The sequence below is a fragment of the Filicampus tigris genome, chromosome 9, assembly GCF_054856515.1.
Source record: "Filicampus tigris isolate MCC_2025a chromosome 9, RoL_Ftig_1.0, whole genome shotgun sequence".
NCBI classification, from domain to species: Eukaryota; Metazoa; Chordata; class Actinopteri; order Syngnathiformes; family Syngnathidae; genus Filicampus; species Filicampus tigris.
This window is the reverse complement of record NC_141225.1, coordinates 4,828,868-4,856,783: the sequence shown is the minus strand read 5'-3', so window position 1 is coordinate 4,856,783 and position 27,916 is coordinate 4,828,868. Positions and strand designations below refer to the sequence as shown.

Below are 27,916 nucleotides of genomic sequence, written 5' to 3'. Positions count from 1 at the left end.
TAGAAGGGAAAATCTTGGAAACAATACTGTTATTGATGATGATGATGATGATGATGATGAAGAATAAAATGTGTAATCTGTGTCTGCCCACAATGTGTCCTGAAATGTAGATGTGACGTGGGGATTTTTTGAATGTAAGAAAATATAATCGATTCACACAGTACAGCGTAAAATACGTTAGATGGTGCTGTCTGATTTACCTACAGACGAATGAAGCGTAGAAGAAGAAGGCTACCTTGTCGGCCCCAGTCTGTACTTTACCACCTTACGAAAGGATGTGGTAGCATTTCGGCTATCCGCGCTGACATTGAAGACCATAAACGGACAATTTAATTTATTTCGAAGGAAAGTCAGGTGAGGGAATCAGGAGCATTGTAAGATCTCTCACGACGCGATGACTTGTTTGCATGTTGTTAAATTTGTTCCAAATTAAGCAAAGGAACGTCACGTTTTTGCATTGACATATTGGTTAGCTTGCATTGTGATCAGGAAGCCAAACATTGAGGCTTCCCCCCCTCATAAGATAGTGAGCTATTAAATTACTATGTTTTGTATAGGTGCTGAAGCCAAATGTACTGATTTGTGTCAAGTTCTGTGGAGTGACGATCTAAAGTAGCTCAGTGTAAAAACTAAAACACAGACATGAACACGAAATTTGACCAAACGAACTTATTTAACATGCATCTTCACATTGTATTATCATTATTATACTGTTGAACACGGAACTGTCGGAGCATAACAGTTTGAAAACAAAGTTGACTATCAAATGTTTTTGTACAGTAGTGTAAATGTGAATAATTTGTAATGTCATTGCACTAGTCACCAATTTGAATTTATATTTACTGCAACTACTTAATTATTGAATTACTACGACGTTGGTAATATGTAATTAGTCTGATATAGTAACTTTGATTCGCTTAGTAGCCTTCGCAAAATCGCCTCTTCAAATGATTTTAGAAACAATCTTATTTGCTGAAAACTCACCTACTCGTTAAACAGGGAATCAACCCAAACATATTTGTTTTCAAGAATATATTCTATGCAGGCCCACTTGTTGGAACTCTGCATTCTGATTAATATTGCTTTTGTGGAATATGAGTTAAGCTGCAAAATCTACCCCTTTTTAGCCATCTCAGGGGGCGGCCGTTTTGTCACTTCTGTCGACTGAGAATGACTTCACAAATGCCCACCTGAGCAGTTGTGATGTCATTTTCAGTCGACGGAAGTGACCAAATGGCCTCCCCCAGAGATGGCTAAAAACAGGTGGATAAACTCTTATTCCACAAACGCAGTATTTGTCAGAATGCTTTGACAAGTGGGCCTGCATAGAAAAATATTCATGAAAAAAATATGCTTGGATTGACTTCCCCTTTTATACTATTGCTTTAGTGTCATCTGGTGGCAATATGGTGCCACAAACAATTTGAAGCGAATTTAGACCAAAGGTGCCCAAGGCAGCCACCCCTGATTCAGACAAATTTGCTAGCTTTCCATTGGCATCCATAGGCAGTTGGTTCCTATCTCTTTCGAATAGAATAAATACATGTGGCTAGTGCTTTGAGTTGAGCTACTTTTGGTGCAATAATTTTGAGTTAATATCAGTGAAAGTTTGTGAACTGAAGATCTGTACTTTCTCTTTGAAACAAGGCCGTCACCATGGTTACTGGAAAGCGTTTGGCCGACGTGGGATACCGGGCCTTTTCGGCTTCCATGATGCTGCTTACCTTCTACGGTGGCTACCTGTGCAGCATGCGGGCCTACCGCTACGTGCAGAGGCAAAAGGAGCTCAAAATAGCTGCCGAAAACCAGGATCCAGAGATGATGAAAGACTGACACACAAACCTGGAACCAGATCCCCAAATCCCCTTCCACCCAAACCCCATTTGGGACATTTGAATGATTTCATGTTTTTGAACACAGCAGTTGGTGCAAAATTAAACGCATCTTTCAACAAGGAATGATAAGACAAGAAGCTCATGTAAGAAGACTTTCTGTCCATTCAGTGTTTCCCAACCACCGTGGTGCAGGAAATCATCCAATTTCACTTAAATGGTTTGAAAATTGTTTATTTACTATAAATAATGTATTTTCGTTCCTCTCGCTATGCCAGAGACATATAATGACAGAAGAATTAAATGCACGTCCACTAGATGGCAAACGTTAAAATCAACCTGTTTACCCACCTGGTGTCATTCATACAGCAGAATACTGTCATCGCTTTGTGCACAACTAAACAGGCCCGCATTTCACAAGTACATATGTGATTAAATTGAGATATAACCCTTATTTCTGTATATATACTACACATGACATGGGGGAATCCCCCAAACCCCCCCAATATATTATGGCCATAATATACTGGACAAAGTTTGTACAAAATACAAATTCATTCAAATTAGTAATTTGTGGCCTCAAGATGTGCAAAAAAGATACTGTACTCATTTGTGGCCATGAAGTAGCTGGACAGTTGGGTAAGCAAACTAAGTGCACTTTGTGTTGAAATGATAAGGTATAGGTAGAGACCGGCTAATTCTGATTAGTCTGGTATTATATATAATAAAAATTTACATTTTTGATTGGCGGTGACCCTTTGCTAGTTTGGGAACCACTGCTTTAGAGGCAAATCCATTCATATTCTCATAGGGGGGGAAAAAAAAAAGTTGCAAATGGTACATAAAAAGTCAGTGGAGTGGGTTGGTTTGTTCCTTAACGGGTCAAAAATGTACACGTCAGGATGCGATCCATTAATGGAATTCATCTGACTGTTAAAAAAAAAAAACTTGAGGCAATCCAGACGAGGTCACGTAGGTGTGGCGTGCGGTTTGCTTCTAGCAGCAACACAGTGTCCATTGGTGCCGTTTTTGACTTTTTGCGCATGCGTCGTCATCTTGGGCCCGGTTTGGTCCGATACTGCCGCCAACTCGTCCTCGGAGCTGCTTTCCATGTCACTGCGCACGTCGTTGCACACCTTGAGAGAGGAAACTGACAAATCAAAGCTGCAAATGGTTTTAAACGGGTCCTTCGACCCCTTTTTCATGTCGACTGACTCCTCGAGCTGATCAGCGAACTTTGAGGTCATGCTCTGCCGGCATAAGATGGCAAAGGCATAAAACTTGGCAATTTAGTGTTGATCATCCATGTAGGATGGCTGCTTCAAAACAAACAAACAAAAACATGATTGCCTGTTCAATTTTAGGAATAGGTTGTTGAGACTTTTTCATGTGTCATGTTAGACATGTCCACCAAAATTTGTGTCAATCAGGGAAGCTGGTGTCATGGGGGGAATCATTTTAATTTTGGGGAACCCTAAAATACATCCCTTTACACAAGGTTATGTTTTTTTGTTTGTTTGTTTTAAACGCAATTTAGTGTCCTCCATCTCTCTATTATCCCTCCTCCCGATTGGGACTCATTTGGATTTATTACTCCTTCGTAGGAATATACACGCCCTGGAATTTGTCCAAAAGCAGCTACTGTTTGAGCTTTGGAGGGTTTATGTCATAAAAATATCAAAATCATTTAACACGCCGATGTTTTAACTACATTAAGACTTACAGCCAGAAAGAAGTGTAAAAATCAAAGGCGTGGTCACAAAGAAGCGAAGAAGAAAAAGAAGAGCACTCAAATCACAAAGACAGAAAGAAAGATGGAGTCTGTCAGTCCACAGGGAGAAGAACCAAACAGCTTCTGCAGAGATGACACAAGATGGCATCGGAATAAATACACACACACACACACACAAAACATTTGTTGGGGGGGGGTGTTAGTAGATGTACAGCAACTTCAACACACACAACATAAAAAAGACTGGTAAAAGTTAGAGTACTGATTCACCTAAGTAAAAAGTGGTCAGAATATAAATACTCCAGTACAGCCACCTGAGAATTCTATTTCAGTAAAGTACCAAAATAGTTGTACTTGGTTATTTTCCGCCAGTGTTGAGGACCCCTACTTTTTGACCCACCTTGCCCCTCAGGACGGCTTTGACGGCGATGCGCGCGATGAGGTAAGACCAGATGACGTGCAGAACCTGCAGCACCAGCAACAGCACGTTGAAGAGCCACCACGACGGGAACGGACCCACGATGAGCCAGCTCTCAAACATGGTGGAGTTCAGGACCCTGGGGCACATGGCACAATGAGGTTGACCATAACAGAACAGGTTGTACGAGACATCATATACGGTGAATTTGTCATTTAGCCCAGGCTAGTGGGAAACTAGTATTTGGTATTAAGGAAATATGTTGAAGTGATACATTTTCACTAAGAGATAAGCTTTGTATATCGGGGAGGATCTAAGTCTAGTGTAGTGGGTACACAAACAAAGCGGATTCACATGTTCGTGAATGCATTTTTTCTATATTATTTTTTTTAATTCCACCTCATTTGGCCCCGTTTTTCATGGAATGCGCATATTGAATGTTTGTCAGTGATTTTTGGAGGTTTAAAATAAAAAATAAAAATCAATGCAGGCCGTGAATAATATTCAGATTTTAAAGATGAATAAACTCGAGTCTGTGTGAAAGCCACGTCGAAGCTCTCAGTTCTTTTGGAATGATGTTTCTATCGGCTTATTATTTTGTAGGTGTTGAATTCCTGGGAAAACTTCGGGTTTTCAAGGGTAATTCCAAAGACGACCTTAGGTTTTGGGGAGCTGTTGACCGGTCCGTCACATAGGCGGTATACCCAGTTGTGGTCTCCAGCGTCATTAGCCAGGAGGATGGCATTAAAAATTCGTAACAGACACGACTGTTCTACGCAGCATTCATAATACCTCCATGAGGTTATGTTCATCCAAGAAAGATTTCATCTGTGTGTGCACCGCTTTTTCCAGAATTTGTCAAATTAAAATGGGTCTAAAATTTGACAGCGCAACAGGATCAAAACCAGGTTTCTTGAGCAGGGATTGAATCACATCCATCCATTATCGTTACCGCTTATCCTCACAAGGGTCGCGGGCGTGCTGGCGCCTATCGCAGCTGTCTTCGGGCAGTAGGCGGGGGACACCCTGAATTGGTTGCCAGCCAATCGCAGGGCACACAGAGACAAACAAACAACCGCACTCACAATCACACCTAGAGGCAATTTAGAGAGTCCAACCAATTTACCATGCATGTTTTTGGAATGCGGGAGGAAACCGGAGTACCCGGAGAAAACCCACGCAGGCACGGGGAGAACATGCAAACTCCACACAGGGAGGCCGGGGCCGGGATCGAACCCACGACCTCTGAACTGTGAGGCGGACATGCTAACCAGTCGACCGCCGTGCCGCCCGATTGAACGACGTCATATTCAAAATGTTGGCCAGTATACAGACTGCTGTTGATAATGGCCAAAACCAATTCACCAATACAGCAGTTGGGAATGCATCCTTAAAGAAATGAGCAGGAACAGTCATAATACAGGTACCAATACAGGTAATGTAGCAGTAGCTGCCGCAATCTTTCTTTAGTATCGGAGGTTAAATCAATTGTTTGGTTTAATTTTAGACTTAGTGTTTCACACTGTTAGTGTTTCCCAATTACCTGCACGCACGCAAGTCTGCCTTCGTTGGCGTCTTCAATTATATCCAGGTGAGCGGTTTTGCTCTCCTCGCCGGTATAATCAACAACGCAGCCGATCGTGGAGACCAACTACAGTGGGCCACATGATTCGGTTGCTCCGGAGGCACTGCTGCTTTGCTTTGATTTGCCCGAGTCTGGATTGCTCATTTTGACGGATTTTTTCTTTCTCGGTGTCCTCGTGTGGCTCGTACGCCTTGCCGCCGTTGAGTGGCCGAGCGTAGCTGTGTGCCACAGGGTTTTGGAGGTGGCAGCTGGCGTCTCCGTCATGCTGCGTGACCCAGCCGGTTAACGCCGGTTATCGTACCATTCTGAGCCCGCCCGAATACCAGCGCCTTGTTTTTCAGGTGCTGCTGTTAAACACTTGTTCTAAAAAGTTTTTTTTGCCATCTGTGCTTTTTAATTGATTAAAAATGCTCCTTGTTTGAATTTATTTTTCATTGATTTCCTTTTTTTTGTGGCAGGACTGGAGGTGGTTTCCTTTAGCTGTGTCGTGTCTTACTTCTTCAGTGCAAGATTCAATTAAGTAAATAAAAACAATTGTATATGTATTTGTGTGTCTATTCTCTCTCTCTCTCTCTCTCTCTCTCTCTCTCTCGCCCATCATATGGTGACATTGACTAACACTCCAATCGCCACAATCACATTAAAAGAGAGGCCAACGACAAAGTACAGTCATGTTTAAATACTTTCCAAACTCTGTTGCTTCAGAAATGAGGCAATGAGCAATCTAAAAAGCTCTGAGGCGTACCGGTTCCTACACATTAAGAAAGTTGGTCACGTTTTAATAAAAGAGGACGGACCCAGCCAAATCCCTCTCATCCATGCAAAGAGCTGGCTTTTGATAGGTTGAGTTTATTTAGAAGGTTTTGAAACTGACTTAATAATGGAGAAACATCTGAGTCTCTGAGTACGGATCTTGTAGGAAGATTAATACGTCACCTGCATACACGATTAGTTGATGTTGTGTGGATAAAGCCGAGATGTCTTTGATGCAATTATCTTACTCTGGCAGCGAGTGGGTCAGTGAAAATCGCCAAGAGTGATGGTGGGTGAGTATCTTTAAATGCAGTTATTTCTTTAGACAAAAAAAATCATTCAAATGTATCCCGCCGTGACTGTAAACCAAGGCGGAGAAAAAGCGGCGGGGCGGGTTCGTATGCGCGATTCATTTGCAGTCTGGACACGGAGCGAGGGGTGAACATCTGCTCTAACTGCAACTGGGAGGGGCTGATAGTCGCTTTTTTGAAAAAGTCGCTAGAGGGTCGCTAAATATAGCGAGAAAGTATAAAATTGCGAATAGAATATGCGCAGAATACAATCCAACGTTCAAAGGAGCTAACCTGATTGCGTTTATATTACCAAAGGTTATAAAAGGGGTAACCCAGGGGTTTTAAAAACATAAAATCGAGTTTTGCACACATTTACATGGCCTTTCAAAAGCAAAAAGGGTTATTGACTGCATGTGAACGCAGTCAATGTAGTGTGGAGAGTAAATGAAACAACTCGCCTTTGTCTCATTATTTAGCGCATCTCCACAACACCCTCTTATATGTGGGATGTGGCTATGTTCAGAATTACGCAATCACTGCCACAATTTAAAGTGCCTCTGATTGACCCCAAATAAAGTTCACATGTTCTGGTAAGCTTTTTAACCTTTTTCTGCAAGTTCAACTTTGGTTTAATCAGCTATCCCAAACACATGACGGAAAATCTGTCACCTGTTCTGAGATTTGAATTTCTGCCTTCTTGTGTGGACTTTGCATGTTCTCCTCATACTTGCGTGGGTTTTCTCCAGGTACTCTGGCTTCCTCCCACATTTAAAAACATGCCTTTAGGATCATGATGTCTCTAACTTACTTATAGATTTCAGTGCGTTTCAGTGTCCCCCCCCCAAAAACAAAAATCAGCTCGGATAGGCTCCAGCTCACCCGTTACCACAATGAGAACAATTGCTACAGAAAACGGATGGAGGGTTAGCAGTAGGGCTGAGCCAATATTTGCGCTTTTACAACAAGCAAAAAATGTCAGTTGATTTACCTCATTTATTTTATACATGAACCCATTAAAGCCTGAAGCCCCTCGTGAGACATCTCTCTAAAAAAATACGGTCGTCTTTGAAATCACCCTATATCTCAACCCCTGTAGTAGCTAGAAACATAATTCCAAAAGAATTTGAGTTTAGACATGTGGCTTTCACACTGGCCCGAGTTTATTCATCTTTACTGCACTATTTTTTTTGTTTTTTTTTTAAATTGAGCGGTAATTACCATGCTGTATTCTCTTACAAAGACGTTGAAATCGTCATTGTCTACAAACATATATCTTAACCATACATCACGTTTGGATGGTTTCACGGCTTTAAAGTCCATGAGCGTGTCGTCTACATCACTGCCGTGACTTATAGCAGAGCTCCTGCGATTGACTGAGAAACACGCAACAGCGCTCCTGGCTTTAGTGGTAGGAATGCGGTTATGCGCTCCCATCCTTAATGGGTTAACACATTACAACATATGACAAATATATTGACATTTAAACAGTTATTGGCCCCTTGATTAATTGAAAAAAAATAAATCAAAGCCAAAATATTACCAAAAAAAACACAAAAAAAACCCACTGATCAACATTTCAATTTACGTTTTCCCAAATGGCAAAGAAAATCCCGGAAAAACATGGGAAAAATCCAAAATGCGAAAAAATATTGAAGAAAAAAAAATCGAACATGCGAATCAGCGGGTGCCAAACTGCGAATATGCAGGGTTCGACTGTAGTTATAATAAGCAGGACAAACATGTTGTTGTTATCCTTTCGGCTTTTCCCCTCAGGGGTCGCCACAGCGAATCAAGTGCACGTACGATTCGCATCTATGATTTGGCAAAAAATTTTACCCCGGATGCCCTTCCTGACGCAACCCGAATAGCAGGGCACACGCACAGACACCATCACTGAGCGGGAAGCGATCCCACGCTGCCCGCACACAACTCGGGCGCGTGTACCACTACACTATCGGTGACTAAGCAGGACAAACATAGTACTCCTATAATATTACAATTTTGAGTGAGTTGAAAAAATGAATAAGACAACTTATTACGTATGCACGTATTTTTCCATATTTAAAATACCAGTTTTGTCATACATCTGGTTAGGAAGTGCGTGGTCCAATGTAGCCCCCCCAGTAACACTGATGAAATATTGTGGCCACTTCCAGCATTTAAATTGACCATCCCTGTATTAAATTATAGATTATATTAATTCCAGTTTGGATGCTGAAAGAAACAACATGATGAGGTCATCGTTTTCAGCTAAAATTGATTGACAGGAGATTGTCATCAGAGCCCGCCCTCAGTCCCTATTACAGGTATACATTTCTCCTATGAGCAAGAACACTGACACTGAATATCCACGATCACGTTACAGTGTTACAGGGTCATCCATTTCCTATCGATGACCGTCATGCTCCATGTTGGTGCTATGGCACTAGGCCAGGCCTGTGTAGGGATGATGACATACACTCCTGGGTCTGCTCGATTATGAAAAAAATATCAATCACGATTATTTTGGTAATAAGTGAAATCACGATTATTCAAACGATTATTTATTTTTTGCTACAAAACAAGACCAGGTATGAACATGTAAAATATATTAAGACAAAATTCTTTGAAACACTATAAAAATTTAAGTTAGTTTTGGACCCAACAACATTTATTAAATTAAAAATTAAAAATTAAAAAAAAATTTAAAGTGCAAATGTATAAATTAAAGTATGGTTTCCTTGTATAAACAAACAAGTTAACTTGCTATGCACTTATAAATTGCCAAAGTAGTAAACTGCTTGGAGTAAAATGCCAATTTTGACAGAATAACAGACATGCTATTCATCTATACATTTAGACCTTTGTCCGGAGCCTTTTTTGTTTTGTTTTTAAAGTAATATTTACACATTGTAAACAAAGTTAAAGTAATTTGCTTCTGATAATTATACATTTAATATGCTGATTGGGTCAAACTAATTCAAATGTTGACTGTTGCATACTAGTACGTAATCTCTACAATACTTATAAATTACAGTAGGCCATATATATAATGACCAATAATATGTTTGCAAATTGTATCTGAAGCAATTTGAAACAAAAATGAACACAAAAAATTTGACTTCATATTATAGACTACACAAGAAATTTAACTTAAGTCACAGTAATAATGTTTAGCATGTTTTCTATTTTTGTGCTAGTAAAAGTAGTGTATATTTGCATAAGATATGTTATTTAAAATAAATCCCTCGTGCCGATTGCGTACGACGCCAAATCTAACTTGGGAGTTTTCTTGCTTCGGCGTATCATAACATCATCGTAAACCAAACGATGGTTGAATAGATTCGTTCTGTTGCCGGTGGATGCAGAGACAACTTGCACTTTATACGTCTTTGCTCGCCGTCTTCCACGGCAAACCCAAAATGTAACCAAATAAGCGATTTCGACTTGCCTTGCTTGTTTACAAGTCGTTCCTGTGGCGGGTTTTGTGTCATTTTTAGGTCTGTTACTCTGTTAAAATTTGGAGTAGGAGCATGTGCAGTGTGACTTGTGGAGTGCGGGCGGGCTGGTTGGCTGGCTAGCTAGCTAGCTAGCTTGGAGAGGGCGGCGCGGCGGAGTAACTCGTGTGCGCATGCCTCAAAACAACTCAAAATTAGTTTTAGCAATAGTTTTTTTTTACAATTGTGCCAACTTTGTAATCGTGGAGAGTAATAATCGAAATCGTAATTGAATTTCCATTAATTGCACAGCCCTATACTTATCGGCTTCTGTCCACAGCCGGGGTACCCTTCCGCCGTCCGTTTATCCGCCATTTTGTCCGGCCGGCAAAAATAGTACCCGCGTATAGGCCGGCCCATCTATGATTTTAAACGGCTTCCGTTTGCCAACTACCGCTAAATTTTTATCTGTCTATCCGTCTAATCCCCCCCCCCAAAAAAAAATACGTCATTCAAACAGATAGTGCACTATCATGCGGTTATTTTGAGTATGTACATCATTCTGCCCAAAGAGCTTTACAAAGCCTCACATGCACATGCCCAAAAAAAAAAAAAAATGTCATAGTCGAACAGACTGTGCATTGTTACTATATGGGAATTTTGGGGAGTTCACTGGAGCACCTCAGTAGTACAAAACAGTCTGGCTTTACATTTTTCCTCATCATTCATTGACCTCAGGCAGGTGGAGTAGGGCCAAACAGCAAGCAAAAAAGAAAGAAAATGATCAAAATGGCTTACCTCTTTGAAGCAAGAAGTGGGATCGACCGGATTGTCATCTGTAACACCATATGGCCCCCAACGAAATGTTTACTACATATGAAGGTAAAAGGCTTCACCTTGCTGGTGTTCATCATTCACATTTATCCCTCTGAGTTTTTGGCTTTGGGAAACGAATAAAGAATACGTCATATGTGGACGGTCCTACTAGTGTCGGGAGTTGTTTCTGACAATTTACTGACGGTGAGTAGAACTTCAACTCATTTTGCACTGATCGTCATGAAAACAGAAACCAGGGATTTGGCTGATAAATGCGCCAAATAGTTCCTCAAGGTGGCAAATGACTGGGTAATTGACAAAAAGATATCCACCATAAATATAGATACCTACATACAGACAATTAGGGGCTTTTCTCATAATTTTTTAAGTGAGATTAAAAAAATAATTAGATCAATTAATTACAGAAAATAATTAATTAATCTCGGAATGTATTTGTAATAAAGCTAGAGTACCCGAAAAACCACACAAGCCCAAGGAGAGCATGCAAACTCCAAGCAGGAAGGTTGGAGGCGAGATTCGAGATTGGGACCCCCCCCTGTGAGGTAAAGGTGCTAACGAGTATTTCACCATGCTGCCAGTCTGCTGTCAGTGTTTCGGATAAAACACAAAAGTCAGAGCAAACCACTTTCAGACTCACCAGATTGGAAATACGACGAGCCGCGTGACGAAGAAAGTCAAACTAAATATGATGAAGAGGAGGTCGCACAGTCGCTGATACCTGGCGTAGTTGGCCAGTTTGGCTGCCTGATGACAAAGAGAGTCAACAATAAAGCTACGGTGTCTGATTCCTTCCATAAACGTCATCCAGCTGCCTTTGTGTCTCAACGACCTCAAGTAGGAAGTCAGAAGCGTCGTGCACACACATCACCAAGGTGCCCACCCGCACCATGTTGTTGGCATACGAAAAGCTGATCAGGCCTACCGTCGCCAGGTGATGAACAAACATGGCCAGGAAGTCCTGCATTAAAGTCAAAGAGGATGTTAAAGATGTTGGAAAGTGAATTCAGAGATCTGAATATCGTAGACATATTTGAAGGTATGTAATTGCTGAAAATGTGCAATGACTGAGAACGACTGTATGTAGTATTCAATTGTGGAGGTATAGCATTTAAACTGCTTTTGGATATCTGGCGCAACGAGCTAGCTATGACTACACCCCAAAAATGCATCTTCCATTCGGATAAACCACCCGTAACAATAATCCCCGTGGCTGCTTTAGAGCGTCTCATCGTTCGCCGTGACAGAGAAAAGGGTGAAGAGCGAAAATTAATTACAGATTAAAAAAAACTAAGTTAAAAGGTAAATTCTTTACAAATCATTCAAATTTGGCAGGGTTGTTAATAGCACTCTTGTGGTGGTGAGTCATTTTTTATTTTTTTTATTTTCACTTTCCAAAGACTTTAAATGTTCCAAAATGTATTTTCTTTTTGGGGGGGGGAAGTGAACGGGGGGGGGGGGGTAATGCTTCTACTTCTCAGGCTTGTACTTCTGCCACTTAGAGATCGTACACCAAAAAAAAAAAAAAAAGTTATAAACCACATAAGAACAAAAAAGCAAAACATTAAAAGTAAAAATAAATAAAACAAAACGAATCAAATCAGGCCAAAAATACTGTACATTCAAGAACCAAGTCAAGCAGAACATTATCCACTCAAAACTGGTGTTGGTGCCAGACTAGCACAAACTCTTTGCAGGTGAGGCAAGGAACCAAGTCAAGAACCATGTTTAAAAAAAAAAAAAAGTGGCACTCGGTAGAGGTAACTGGAATGGCCTCCTTTAAAGCCAAACAATCCTAATGTGGAACTGCATGTCTTCATAAACAACTTGATCATGTTCGTAGTTATTAGTTTCTACTTCCTGTTTTTTGTTCCCAAAGGATTGATTGGATTCTTGACTTTTTCTGTGACTGGTATAAAACATTTGAGTCCATCTGTTTGTGATGGGCTTTTTTTTTTTTTTTAGTTGTTTTTTTTGTTTGTTTTATTATTGCATGATCCTGCTCATTATGGCTTGAAGAGATTCTCATTCAGAGCAGGTATTGACCCACATTTCGTGAACAAATGACTGGAGTTGTCTTATCTCATGTCGAACATTTGAGCCCAAGTGTTTGGTCAAAAGACTGCTGCTGCCTTGTGGAATTTGTATCATTTAGTCATTAAAGCCTGCACAGTCACATGAGTGGGCACCCTCGTGCTACACACAAACACACGCAGACACACGCACACATGCAGAGTGACTGGCACAACCTGCACCCTGCCTAGCTACTTGTTAGAGAAACAAAATGTGATCTTCAAGATTAACTCAACATTGAAATTTAGGGTGCGGTTCAAATTGTTTCAAAATACACACACACGCATAACATCTCACCTTTCTTCTTATGTCAGTGAACTGGGAGAACATAAGTGACCAGTAGAAGGCCAGCTCTATCATGTAGTAGTGGTAAAGAGCAGGCGTCAACACCTTTGGTGACAAAAAGGGAAAGGGCATTTAATAATATCACTTATTAACATTAATACAGTACATGCTTGAGCATTAAAGCGGAAGTCAAGCCAAAAATCTTAACAAAAATATGTTCTGTGCAGCCTAGTCGAAACACTGCATTGTGATTAATATTGTATTTGTGTGATATGAGTTAAGCAGTAAAATCCACCCGTTTTTGTCCATCTCAGCGGGCGGCCATTTTGCCACTCGGTGTTGAATGAAAATGACATCACAACTGCTCAGGTAACAACCAATCATTGCTCAGCTTCAGAAAACAGGTGAGCCCTGAGTAGTTGTGATGTCATTTTGAGTCAACAGAAGTGACAAAATGGCCTCCCCCAGAGATGGGTAAAAACGACTGGATTAACTCTTATTCCACAAACGCATATTTATCAGAATGCCGTGTTTAGAGTAGTGGAGGTGCATAGAACATATTATTGTAAAGAACATTTTTGGGTTGATTTCTTCTTTAATATCTTGGTAAATCTTTTGCTATCTGACTATTTCAGAAAATGTGTCCATTAGGGTTGCACGGTATACCGGTACCAGTGTAGTACCACAATACTAGAGTTTTTAAAACGGTCCTATACCAGCATTTAAAAACAAACGGTACTTTTATTTCATTTTATTGAATGTGATTGAATCGGTAAATCGGAGCCTGTCTCTTTAAGCACAGCGAGGCCAGAGAGTGTGACGTAATTGCCCACGCGCCTCCGCCTCCTTACATGCTCACAGGCTGAGCGAGAAAGTGAAGTCGCGCAGACAAAGCAGGTGGAAAACAACGAGGAACAAAGATAGCATCTGCAGAAAAGCCCGTACTCGTTGATAAAACAGGGACCCAAAGTACAGCGTGAAAGTACTTCGGGTTTAAGCCGAATGACAAAGGCGAGCCACTGAACACAGAAGCACCGCAGTCAGGGGCGGAGCCATCGGTGGGCCTGGGTGTGCACAGGCCCATCCAGATTAACAGACTGCCCACCCAATGAGATTTATGAAAAAATATATGCTTTTAAATTTTGGGGAAATTATGACGTTATTTTTGAATTTGTGTTTTGTTGTGTTTTTTATTGTATTGAATATTAAGAATGGCATAATTGTGGTTGTTTAAGGAAGATCTGAACTTCATATTATTCACTTTGTCATTTTATTTGAATATATGATATGTCAGGACAGGAAGATTGTGCTCAGTGAGAGAAATATTCAGGCCCACCCTGATTTTTCCAGGCTCACCCATTAGCCACGTTCTGGCTCCGCCCCTGACCGCAGTGCAGAGGTGCTACAAAGTCTCCCTTGCGAAGGGAGGCAACATATCAAATTTGTCCAAACATTTGGAGTACAACCATGCGAATTTGTTCCGCGACTAATGACAAGAACGACAGGTGATAATGTTGTTCACTACACTATGTCAATGAAATTAGTATAAAGTTTCTCCTAGCCCAGTCGTAAACTTTCAGTAGCCGACATACAGAGACCTAAAACATGTCCAGAGGGGTGAAATTATTTTATTCGCCAAATGTGAGTGATTTTTGTATTTGTTTATTAATTTATGAAGACCAGTTGTCTAAAAAAAAAAAAAAAAAAAAGCCCATCATATCTCTCTTGTGTAGAAGCTTTTAATAAAATATTGTGAAGAGACACAATGTGATTGAAAATCAATTTATCGACAAACTTATGAATAAGTAATTCTAACAAATGACAATTTTATATTACTGTATTGTCTGGTAAAAAAATCTGTTTATCTAGTAGAAATGTTCTATCTACTCGCCAGTTGTTGGGTACGCCAAAAAGACACTTTCAACCCATGAACATGTCCATGGTTAATCAATACATAAAATATGTTTTAAAAAATGTAATTACATTCTTACAATATTTAAATAATCAATCAATGCATAAACATGATTTAAATTAAATATTATATTGAAACACGTTTTTGTAAAACACTTCATTAAGCCCACAATATCTAATCCTATCCTAGATGATATAATGAGCCTAATGAGCCTTATTTTGTTTTTACTTATTTTTCTAGTTATGTCCATTAAATGTTTGATGTATAGTTTCAAAACACAAACCCTTTGAATAATAACAAGTCAAATAAAGAAATTATATTCAAAATGATCATGTTACTGAAAATACTGCGCCTTCTCCCTCCACCAACAACAGAAGTTTAGTCCTACTGGGTCAGAGAGGGTGACACCACCCACTCAGAAGCAACCTACTCTCCAAGATGTCTTTCAACAGCGTATGAAGTACCCAAAGGACAGCAAAGATGCTTAAAGACGTTTATCTGTATGGATCAAATGCCAATATATTCAGTCGAGAAAGCTATTAAAGTTATTGTTCCCAAAGTCTGTTTTAAAATAAAGGAAAACATTAATACAACCCGTTTGCAAAAAGTATCGAAATACATATTGGTGTTGGTATCAATGCTGAAATTTGGTATCGTGACAACCCTAGTGTCTATGAGCAAGCTGTTTGCCACATCCACAGTTCAATGTAGCAGAGGGACTCCTCTGCCCATACTGTGATCAGCTACACTGGGGGAAGATGCAGAGCCACTTTTAAGCAATGGCCCAGAGTTTATTGGTGAATCATGTAGGCTTACATGTTTTATGACAGTACCTGATAAGGGTAACCATACCAGCAGTGCCGTGTATCCCACATCCAAGGTCTCTAAATAATGAAAAAGAGCATATAAAAATTTTGCAAGCAATTTCACTTGTTAAATGATGCAACACAGCCTAAAAATATAGACTGTATCTAAAACAAACTATTAACCCTCCCTGCGATATAAATCTAATGCATTCACATTTTTATTACACGTTTCTTAAAGCAGAAGTCAACCCAAACATATATATTTTTTTCCAAGAATATGTTCTATGCAAGCCCACTAGTTGAAACAAAGTATTCTGATAAATATTACGTTTGTGCAATAAGAGTTAACCCACCCATTTTTAGCCATCTGTGGGGGCGGCCATTTTGTCACTTCTTTTGACTGAAAATGACATCACCTCTGCTCAGGAAACGACCAATCACGGCTGACCTGTTTTCTGAAGCTGAGCCCTGATTGGTCGTTACCTTAGCCCTGAGCAGTTGTGATGTCATTTCAATCGACAGAAGTGACAAAATGGCCGCCCCTCGGATGGCCAAAAAGGGGTGGATTTTGCTGCTTAACCCATTAAGGCCTAAAGTGCCTGGCTCAACAGCTCCCCAAAACCTAAGGTCGTCTTTGGAATTACCCTTGAAAACCTGGAGTTTTCCCAGAAATTCAACACCTGCAAAATAATCAAGATCTCAGCCCCTGAAGTGGACAGAAACATAATTTCAAAAGAATTTGAGAATTTAGACATGTGGCTTTCACACAGAGCCGAGTTTATTCATCTTTACTGATTCAATCGAAGACATAAAAATAAAATGCCAGTGCAAGAGCAGCACTACTTTTGATTTAAAAAAAAAAGAGTGGTAATTCCATCCTCTTTTCTGTTACAAAGACGTCGATATAGTCATTACATATAACAACATATATTTTAACCATATATCACGTTCGACTGGTTCAAAGTCCACAATCGCGTCGTCTATATCACTGCCGTTATTCATTTCAGAGCTCCCGCGATCGACGGCATCCGCCTTTACTGCTCGAAAAAATTCCGGATATCCTACGACGACTCACGACACCATCACATTATTCTGATGAGTCTATTCTGATGCATTTCATTGGTTAAGAGACAGAGAGTTAAATAATAAATATAAAATGACGTATACGCTCTCCCGGCTTTAAGGGTCGAAAGACGCAACAGCGCTCCCGGCTCCAGCGGTAGGAACGCGGGTATGAGCTCCCGTCCTTAATGGGTTAACTCATATTCCACAAACACAATATTAATCAGAATGCCCTGTTTAACTAGTGGGCGTGCTGGGAACATTTTCTTGAAAGAAATGTGTTTGGGTTGATTTCCACTTTAAGCCAGATCCATGTGATGTGCTCACCTGCCAGAGAAACTGCAAGCCATAGGTAAATATGCAAAAATAAAATGTTAACCTCCACCTGAAATGGACAATCCAGAAAATGATTCCGGTTACAGCCAATCCAATCACGTTCAAACAAAAATTACTCACAAAAATCTGATTTAAATGTAAATTTAATTCAAGCCTAGAGATAAACAAGCCCCCCGCCCCAAGAATTCCACCTTCTTAACCAAGATGGGGGCAAACACGTCAACACGGCAGTTTGAGCATACTCAGTAGACCCACATGCTCTCGCAGAACTTGACATGTGTGTTGCGTTTGTCTTGGTTCCTGCGTTGTCTGAACCAGCGCTGCACCTTGCGCACTTCCCAGTCCAGCTGCTTGGATAAGCCGTCCAGATGGCGCGAGTCTGGATTCTGTCAGAGAAAAGACGGGGACATGAAGTACATGTAACGTGATAAAAATAATGCTAAAAATGACAATAAGAGACCTTTGTAATGGACAAAAAGACTTTCTCCAGCACTGCATTTGGCTGAGCTCTTCGTTCAACATCGGGATGGATGTGGAGACTCTTTGCACATGTACTGGCGACAAATCTGTGGTAAGGGTAAAAATATGACAATCATGCATCTTCACATTTTGGGAGGATTTGTTTATTTGTTTTATCTGAAAACCAAAATGTGCGCAGTGAGAACATCCATCCATCCATTTCCTATCATGTCTGTCTTTATTAGAGTCACTGGTAAACAGGTTCCATTCGAACTGACTTTGGACGAGAGCCTGAGAAAAAAAAAATGACAACAGTGGTCCTAATGTGGGCAGTATACTTATTTCCAGCATGGTGGAGGGTTGAGAGCTAGGATTTGGTTTCATACACTGTAGTGTACATACTGGGTGTATTTTAAGTCATCACTATATCATTATAGATCACTGTCAATAATATTACTTCCCAGTTATCTATATACATTGGTGATTCCTGATGAGGAACGGCTAATATGAGTTGGTGATGGGTGCATAAAATGAATATTTAAGTGTAAACATGTAATTTTAATGACTCCTATATTTTTGTTTAAAATGTGCATTTCCTAATTATAACAATACATACCTTATTTACACACAGAGCAATTTATGAAACAAAGACATCCTTTTACAGTAAAATTAATATAGACAAAGTTGCCCTCAGCAAGCGTTTCAGTTTGTCATGTGGCCCCTTTGGAAAATGAACTGCCCACACCTGGTCTACATTCTATTTCATGAAAACTGACTGATATCATTCTAAGACATATTTTGAATGTCACTGTTGAATAGAGCAAAAAGACCCCAGTTAATAATTAGCGACACAATAGAGGAAGTTCAAGGAAAGGCATTCCTGTGGTTTCTACCTTGTGATATCCAAAGAACCTGCTATTCTTTTCAGTGGAGAGAAGTCCATGTATAAACAAGCATTTGACTTAGAACCACAACGTGTGCCGATTAAGAACTTGAATTCCATGCAATGCACTGTTAGTTAAACGTAGGACATCTATATTAGTCATACTTGCACCTGAGCCTTTTGTAAAATTAGGGAGTGGCGCTAGATCAGCCTGTGTCTGGCACCTCACTATTTTTTTAACTACAAGTGAGAATAAAACTATTACTGTGTTTTGAAACTGTCCTGACCATGCCTGTACAAGGCAACAGCAAAAAAGCAGACATTTTAAAAAGGGTCACATAAGCCACATTTCCACCAAGCAGCACAGTTCAGGCGAACGGTCAGGCTTGTGTTTCCACCAAGGGGTGTTAAGACTCTAATCAGTGTAACATTTGACAAGGACGGCTTTCACTCCTTTTGTAATCCACTGTATTTTACAATGTGTCGACGCAATGTAGAATGTTTCGTTCCCATTCTATCTATGAAGTTTCATCGGAACACAGAAGTGATACTTTTCTAGCAGAGCTTATCACTACAACCGCCATCCCAGAATGTCAGGTATGCTATCCCAACCCAAGTGTACAGAAAAGGTGGATGCTCAGAATACCAGATGTGTTTTTAAAGGAGATGTGCGCAGGGGGTCTTCAGTTTATGACAAAATTCTGGTCCAACAGCAGTAAAGTAACCTGAATTTGGACGAAAATTGGAGGACGCCGTAGTCTATCACTGACCTACACTAACACAGTAGGAAAGTCATAATACTTCTGTCAAGATGGTGAACATGCATCTTAGACGTTGCAAACACACACACACATTTTTGTATCCACTGTCCATGTATTTCACATTGCTGTAAATACATGCAATTAAGACTGGGTTTTATCCTTCAGCAAAAATCCTCTGTTCAAATGTGAAACATCTGTACAGGTTCACCATGCTAAAGAAACACTTCAGATGCCTTTAAATCGCACGTGCTCACTATCTCACCGCTTGTGGCTGATAATGTGTCAGACAACAGGATTTATTTTGGTTTGATGTCGTTGAGTTGTTAGGGTATTGAGCAACAACAGAGGTGGGAGAGAGACTGTTGGGGAAAATAAAGGCAGGCTGGAAGAACAACCCTGCCCTTCATGTGACGTAACCGCATTCACACTTCTCGTCTTCCCCGCGCTTTATTGTCTCCTGCAGTCGGATTAACAACCTCTCGGTTTTCCACCATTGTTTAGAATAGTCCTGAAAAGCATGCCAAGATACACACACCCTCATATAACTGTCACAGAGTACCTGGAGCACGTGCAGTACTCACAAGTTAGTACATCCTTCATGTAAATATCTGAGTAGATCTTTTCTAGGGAAAACACTGAAGAAGTGTAAAAGTGTAAATATACTGTGCCCTCAAAATGAATCAAAACGCAGCCATGAACTCATTCCGTGCCAGACATTTTCAGACCCTCTTTTACCCAAACGTTTGAAACAATTTGAAAAAAATGGAAATAAATTCCTGGGATTGAATGGCTGGGCAGTGAAAAGACATGTAAAGTTGTCAATGGCAGTGAATGAGCTAATGTCTAAACCAAAAATGTTGACACTTTAAATTTTTAACATTTTCACTTAGGGTGCACTTACTATTGTTCCCAGCAGTTTGGACATTAATGGCAAGACTGTCAGTCTTAATGTAAGTACATCACACAGACCAGGGGTGTCCAAACTTGGTCCTCAAGGGCCTGTGTCCTGCCTGTTTTCCATCTCTCCTTGCTGCAACACACCTGATGATCGTTATCAAGCTTCTTCAGAGCTTGCTTGCAGAGCTTGCACACCTGATGATCGTTAGCAAGCTTCTTCAGAGCTTGCTAACGATCATCAGGTGCGTTGCAGCAAGGAGAGCTGGAAAACAGGCAGGAAAGCGGCCCTTGAGGACCGGAGCTGGACACCCATGACATAGACTCAAAGGGGAAGTCAAACCAAACATGCATATTTTTTTCAAGAATATGTTCTATGCAGGCCCACTAGTTGAAACAAGGCATTCTGATAAATATTACGTTTGTGGAATAAGAGTTAATCCACCCGTTTTAGCCATCTCCGGGGACGGCCATTTTGTCACTTCGGTTGACTGAAAATGACATCACAGTTGCTCAGGGCTCAGGTAACGACCAATCACGTTTTCACGTTTGTTTTCTGAAGCTGAGCCGTGATAATGCGAAAATGTTTGCAGCTACCGAAATTAAGTATTTTTCAGATTTTCCAAAATATTCAAAGCAAATGACAGTCAGCATAATTTTCAAGTCATTAACCGATAACAGCATCATTTGCCACTGAATGAAAACTTAAAAATTAAAAATTAAATTGAAATGCACTAAATTAATATGCAAATAAATTTGTATTTCATATATTTATATACATTGCATTTTTTCAATCCCTTCTATCAATAAAAAAACATTTTCATTGTACTGCACTGATATAACAAACAACTACACTTCACCAAATTAGCGCTCTTGCACCCCCACAATAGTGGCATGGGATCAAAATAGTATTTAAGGAGTAATAAATAAAGTCCAAAAACGTACAAAACACGATAAAGCTCCAGACGTGGCCGTCACGTATCCCACAATGCCCTGCGCCAAATACAAGCAAGGCCATGGTGGCAGGGTAGAAAACGTGTTGCTAATTTGAGGAAATGCCACACTTTGACAATGATAAGCAGTTGTGTGCACCAGAGTGTTACAACAGAAGGGGTCAAAAGAAGGCGCAGGAATTCCAGAGGCTAACAAAAGAAGAACCAAATAACGTTCGGGCCGACAGCTCCTCCGGCCCGCGGGTCGCTCCCCAGTGCCGAGGTCGTTGCCGAGACAACCCGCATCAGTATCCCCTCCTCGCTCGCCTGTGGCGATCAGTATTGGGCAAGTTACTTCCAAAATGTAATATATTACCAGTACATATTACTGATTACTTGCATATGAAAGTACTAAGTTTCTTTACAATATTACTGTCTTTGTAGAGTAATGAGTTACTCAAGTTTAAGTTACTTTTAAGTTCCTTTTTTTTTTTTTTTTAAATCAGGGATTCATTTAGTTAATAATGATTTCGACACTAAAAGGAAAATGCAAAATTGGCAACCATACTGGAGCTAGTAAAGTTAACTTGTAATGAGGATATTTAACTATAACGTGTGGGCTACAATATTAAAAGTTTCGACTCTTGTGGGAGATCACTACCTTCGATCAATATTTGTATAAATAAGATTTATTTGTTAATATAAATATTGGAACTGATATTTTGTTCAGTAAATAATATCAGACTATAAACCATAAATGACATTATCAACATACTCAAAAAAATGTACACACAACTAAAAGTTATGCATGATGTGTAATTGATAATTGGTCTAACAAAACACATAGACGGATAGATAATTAGATAGATAGACAGACAGACAGATGTGTGAAAAAAGCAAAAATGTCTATTGAAAGTCAAAACTGAACTGACAAGTTCAAGTTTTTTTCTTTTTCATTTTAAAAATAATCTAAATAATTCAAAGTTCAGTGTGTTGAAATTGTCTTTACATACTGGAGACAAAGGTTCGAAAAAAAAAATGAGCCCATCAGACTCTAATTTTATTCACAGCCAAGTTCAAAATTATCTTTTCACAGTCCCCCCATTCAATCCCAGGAATTTATTCATATTTTTTTTCTAAATTTTTCAAACCTCAGGGTAAAAGAGGGTCTGAAAATGTCTGGCAGTGAGTGAGTTACTGGGCGTGTTGTAGTTTGTCCGATTGGGGTTGCTGTAGCGTGACGTATCGGCCACCGGACATCTTTGGCGTCGAGGCAGGCGGATTTGCATTTGTTTGCTAACAACCAATCAGAATGACCCTCGTTTCACATACTGCAATTGATGGCACAATATTCACTAACATCATATCTAAAAAGCACAATGACTCTTATTTCTTTGCGATTCATTCGCTGTATTTTACTTAGGTTTGTTTCTGCTTGCAAATGCCTTGGGATCCCTCCGTAAAAGCTGGAAGATGTGGCTGTGGAGAGGGAAGTGTAGGCTTCCCTGCTGAAGCTGCTGCCTCCGCGACCCGACCTCGGATAAGCGGCAGATAATGGATAGATGAATGGATAGAATAAATAAAATTTCCCCTGGCATTTTGCGGCGCACATGGCGGTTATGTTTAATTGGTGTTCGGATTATGAGGTGGTACTTTGGAAAATGTCACCCTTGTCAGGGTCTGTGGAGCCAAAAGGTTTGAGAACTCCTGCTATCAACGAGGAGGGTCCAGTCCACAGTCTTCGGCTGACCGGAGAAGTCACAGTGCCTTTTAAAATAAGCCCGTGAAGGAAGGAAGCAGCAGACAATATTGCAAAGGCCAGCAAGAGGATGTTTAACACATGGCATCAATATTTGTGCCAGTGGCTCTCAGCTTTACTTCCAGACAATGGACCACAACACACTTTCAAATCTGGGCCACTCGTGCACACTTCGCAGCTGCGCAACCTCCCATCCCGTGACTCGGCTTAGAAGGAGCGCCTGCACCCACGCCTAGATGCTGCCAGAAGCAAAGCGACAATTAGGAGCAATCAAGAAGAAACTGATTTATGGGGGAGGAGACACACACACATATACATATACAGTGCATATATATGTCTACATTAGGGATGTTCCCATCAGGGTTTTATGACACCGATACCGATCATGCATGAGTGAGATCGGCCGATACCGATAGTGTAGTGGTATATACACGCCTGAGTTGTGTGCGGGCAGTGTGGGATCAGTTCCCGCTCAGTGACGGTGTCTGTGTGTGTGTGCCCTGCGACTGGCTGGCGACCAGTTCGGGGTCTCTGCCTTTCGCCCATGTTCAGCTGGGATCGGCTCCAGCACCTCCCCGCGACCCTGTACAGGACAACCGGTTTGGAAGATGACATGACATGACATGACATACATACACATATTTATATACACGTATATATATATATATATATATATATATATACATATATATACATACACATATATATATATATATACATATATATACATATATATATACACATATATATATATATATACATATATGTACATATATATATACACATATATATATATATATACATATATATACATATATATATACACATATATATATATATACATATATACATACATATATAAAGATATATATACATACATATATACACATATATATACATATATACATATATATGTGTGTATATATATATATATATATATATATATATATATATATATATATATATATATATATATATATATATATATGTGTGTATATGTGTATATAATATAAATGTAAATTATTATATTAATAATCTTTTTTTTACGATTATGCCAATTTTGTAATCGTGGAGTGTAATAATCGTAATTGGAATTGAATTTCAATTAATTGCACAGCCCTAATACATACATACATACATACATACATACATACATACATACATACATACATACATATATGAATGTAGAGTCTGCAAGGAAAAAACTTTGAAAACATATTCTATTCTATGATATGACTGATATAATATGCAAACTGCTGCTGGACGAAGACTGTACATTGTAGAAATGGCAAGCCCTCCTGAGAAAATCTTCTCCAAAACAGGGCAGATAATTTCTGACAGAAGAAACCGAATCAGCTGCTCAAAGCAGGGGCACTTTTTCTCATTGGAAATCTATACAAAAATTATCTGGATTTTTGTTTTTTTTACGTTTTCTTGTAACTTTTTTCATGTAGCTCTTCATATAGCAAATAAAGGAATAATTAAAACCCTTTTTAATACATTTTATAAAATTACATTATAGCAGAACTTATTTTTAATCAATATAGCTTTGCTTCTAGACAAGAAAATAAAGTTTACTGCTATGCACAATGTGAATTTAAGAAATAAAACCTAGATTTTATAAAAAAGAAAGAAAGCAAAGAAAAACAATTGTTCATTCATTATATTGTCATATTTTTATTGTTTGATAAAACCCTTGATTCATGATTGTTCCTTTATGAATCAGTTGCTATGCAGTTGCTGTGGTCCTTTTATTACATCATCTTTATTCTGTCGTATAGGCCTGATGTATGGAGGTACAGGTAAATTTGGTGCAAAAGTAACTTGTACTTGTATCAAGGAAATGTGTACTTTTAACAAGGAAATGTAAGAAATTTGTATTTGTAGAGAAAACAACTTGGTGTGTGAAATAATTTATCAACCCCTTTAAAAAAGTGTTTGTAAAAAACTTATTTTGTAGCTGTAGAAATGATAACTTGTACGTGTGAAAAACTAAATTTTCATTGCTAGGAAAAATGACTTGTAGTTGTGGAAGTTAATTTTGTAGTTGAATCAAAATTGAATGTGTACTTGTGGGGAAATACCGATTTGTACCTGTATGAATGACAACTTGTCGTGGAAGAAGTCGCCACTAGAAGTCATGAGAGGTTTTGCTGCTGATGTACGGACACGTGACTTTTGCACCACATATCTCGCTAAAACAGATTTTTACTTGTACACTTAGAAGCGGGTGCTAGGGGGGTTGGGCTAGATGCAATGCGCCATCTCGACCAATCAAATGCGATGGATTTAGGCGGGCTGAAGCTCAACCTCATTGGCTAACAGGGGGAGCGTGCATGCAGGAGGAACAACTATACTATAGTAAGTTTTTTTTTTTTTTTTTGGACATAATCAGAATTTCATAGTTATTATTACTAGCTAACTGGAATTTGAGTCCATACTAATAACAAACAGCTAACATAACTCTGACGTACGTGCCGTTAAACAGGTGCATGATGCACTCTGTAGTAATGACGGCCTGCTGGGAACATATTTTTGAAAAAAATATGTTTGGGTTGACTTCCGCTTTAAGTATTTGTGCGATTTTCTGTTTTGTTTTGTGTAGATCTGTGGTCCCCAAACAGTGGCCCGCCACTTTGGACCGGGTTGTGGCGGGCCGTGCAGATAAAATAAAGAAACTTACAGTACTTAAGGTTTATTTATTATCTGACGCTGAAAAAAACATTTTGAAAAGTAACCGGATTCGCTCATCCGTCTATGACTGACTCTTAATGCATGTCAAGTTGTCTCTATCACGCAATATTAATATGAAATTCACTAGCTAGCAAAAGGAGCAAAATAAAAAGACGTATTTGGAAAGTTTCTTTGCAAAAGCCCGGTGAGTATTCAACACAAGAGCCTATGACAATTGCAAAAGACCAACTCAAAATATGGATTTATAGTGACAGGTGATTACCATGCACGAAGCCCAATGTGCACAATATGCGGCGAGCGCCTCACCAATGAGTCAATGAAGACTTTAAAACTTGATTTGTCAACAAATGTGCCTTGAGCGTGTCATACTTGGTGGCTAACTGCATTGCTAAGGCTAAAAAGTCATTCAGTATTGGTGAAAAACAAAACTGTGGATTTGTGTTTACTGCCACCCCTAGCTAAAAAAAAATTGATAGATGTGAAATTTGTGTATGACCAAATAGTCCAAGATGAAACATGAGTTCAGCCAATTCAAACAAGGACAATTCAACCAAATGACTCTAGTACAGTGAAAACATCAAATGCTGCCTCTGCAGCTAAATGTTGTTCTGCCCACATGCCATCCCATAAAACAATCTGCCTGAATAGCGCTCCTCCTTTACTTCCCCTCTACTCTGTGCTCTATAGTAAAACAGATTAAGGCCTGATCGTCATAGTGAAATGAGAAGGTCAGGCTAGGCCAGACCAGCAATAAAATCACTTCACATCATTTCTACAAGACACAATAACAAGTCACACGAATGAACCAGGGAAAGCCCTGAAACTTCATTTCTGGTTTAGTTTAAAAAAAGAAAAAGATGCCTCCAGGGCACGTCTACTGTGCTGAAAACATATATATATATAATGGCTCTTTGAGTGTAAAAGGTTGCCGACCCCTGCCCTACACACTCGCACCCTCAACAGGGACACGCAATTAAGGGGCGCAAAGGTAGAAGTGTGGGTATTGGGACTGGGCCTTTCATTGAGGACTGTAGGGTGTAGTGTGGGTATTTGGACAGGGCCGTAGATTGAAATTATACGTGTGTAAAATGATAAAATATGTAATTTTGATACATATTTACACTTAAAAATACTTTTTTTTTTCGGCACAGCCAGTAATTCCACCTAACGTCACCATTTTCCTGCTATTTAGTCAAATACACAGTGAATTGCGGGTATATATTTCGGCTGAGGGGTTATGGATGCGGGCTCAGCCAAAGTGTGGAACAATGGTCCAAAGGACGACAGAGCACTTTGGATAATTGGAACACCCGACACTCTCGCACCCACAACAGGAACGCGCAGTTGGGGGGGGGAGGGGGGGCACAAGGGTGGAAGTGCGAGTATTGGGACAGTACCATTATCATCCCCCACAAGTTCTATTTCTATTGTAATCATCACACCTTACTCTTTCTTTCTTTCTCTCTCCCTCTTTCTTCTCACTCAAACAGTCCCCCAAAAACGCCAAACACCTGTAGAGGATAATTTCGCCTCATAGTTGGTCTTACTCACTGTTAAGGGGGCGTGGTCATAAACCATGAAATGGATGATAACTTTTGATGTCATGTGGCGTTTTATAGCTAAAATAGGGTCCAATGTCATGAAATAGTTGTGCTTAATGTCTCTCTTTGAGACATATTTGTCTGGGGAAGACGTGGGCAAAGAAACAGCATGTAATGAACTACAGTAAAATAGTGGTTTTGTTAGGGGGGGCTGACCAACTGACAACAGCACCTTCAACTTGACAGCGGTTATCCAATTGACGAGACCGCCATTTGATGGTCATTTACAGCCGAGTACGAACCTCTCAAAGAGCATCCTGACGGCGAACATCCCCACAGCCAACGGGAGGGCGGCCAACAAGTGTCCGGCTTTGGGATACTCCACCCCGGGAGTCCGGTCGGCGAGGTCCGCCCAGGTTACGTTGTACGGCAGCCAGAACCTCTCGTTCCAGAACCAGGCTGAAAGGGCAGCCATTGTCCCTCCGCGTCGTTGTACACCAAGACGATGGGGAGAAATGTCAACTTGTTGAATGCAGAAAACAATGTTCAAAATGTGTTTTAGGCGCCTTCTTCTTCCTCAGCGCCTCCTCCAACAATGTGTGAGGATGACTAGTTCGCCGTCCAGACGGGGGGAATGCTTTTTCCGGATAAGTTTT

General features: G+C 40.0%; 2 protein-coding genes across 3 annotated transcripts; one reads left to right on the top strand and one right to left on the bottom strand.

Moving 5' to 3' along the window:
- The first annotated feature begins 145 nt into the window (after nucleotides 1-145).
- Nucleotides 146-2,170, top strand: cox14 (cytochrome c oxidase assembly factor COX14). The gene is made up of 2 exons (XM_086041852.1): nucleotides 146-354; nucleotides 1,648-2,170. Exon 2 carries the CDS (start codon nucleotides 1,657-1,659, stop codon nucleotides 1,831-1,833), a length of 177 nt encoding a protein of 58 aa, XP_085897978.1. The 5' UTR covers nucleotides 146-354; nucleotides 1,648-1,656; the 3' UTR covers nucleotides 1,834-2,170.
- Nucleotides 2,051-27,916, bottom strand: cers5 (ceramide synthase 5). Of its 2 annotated transcripts, none has more exons than XM_086041848.1 (10): nucleotides 27,563-27,915; nucleotides 17,798-17,903; nucleotides 17,593-17,723; nucleotides 17,329-17,386; nucleotides 15,967-16,017; nucleotides 13,234-13,326; nucleotides 11,696-11,824; nucleotides 11,504-11,610; nucleotides 3,965-4,121; nucleotides 2,051-2,968 (listed from the first exon to the last, which is right to left on the bottom strand). In XM_086041848.1, exons 1-10 carry the CDS (start codon nucleotides 27,733-27,735, stop codon nucleotides 2,801-2,803), a joined length of 1,173 nt encoding a protein of 390 aa, XP_085897974.1. In that variant the 5' UTR covers nucleotides 27,736-27,915; the 3' UTR covers nucleotides 2,051-2,800. The 2 variants fall into 2 exon arrangements, with proteins under 2 accessions (XP_085897974.1, XP_085897975.1); XM_086041849.1 differs by lacking the exon at nucleotides 2,051-2,968 and adding an exon at nucleotides 2,985-3,687 and having other exon boundaries at nucleotides 27,563-27,916.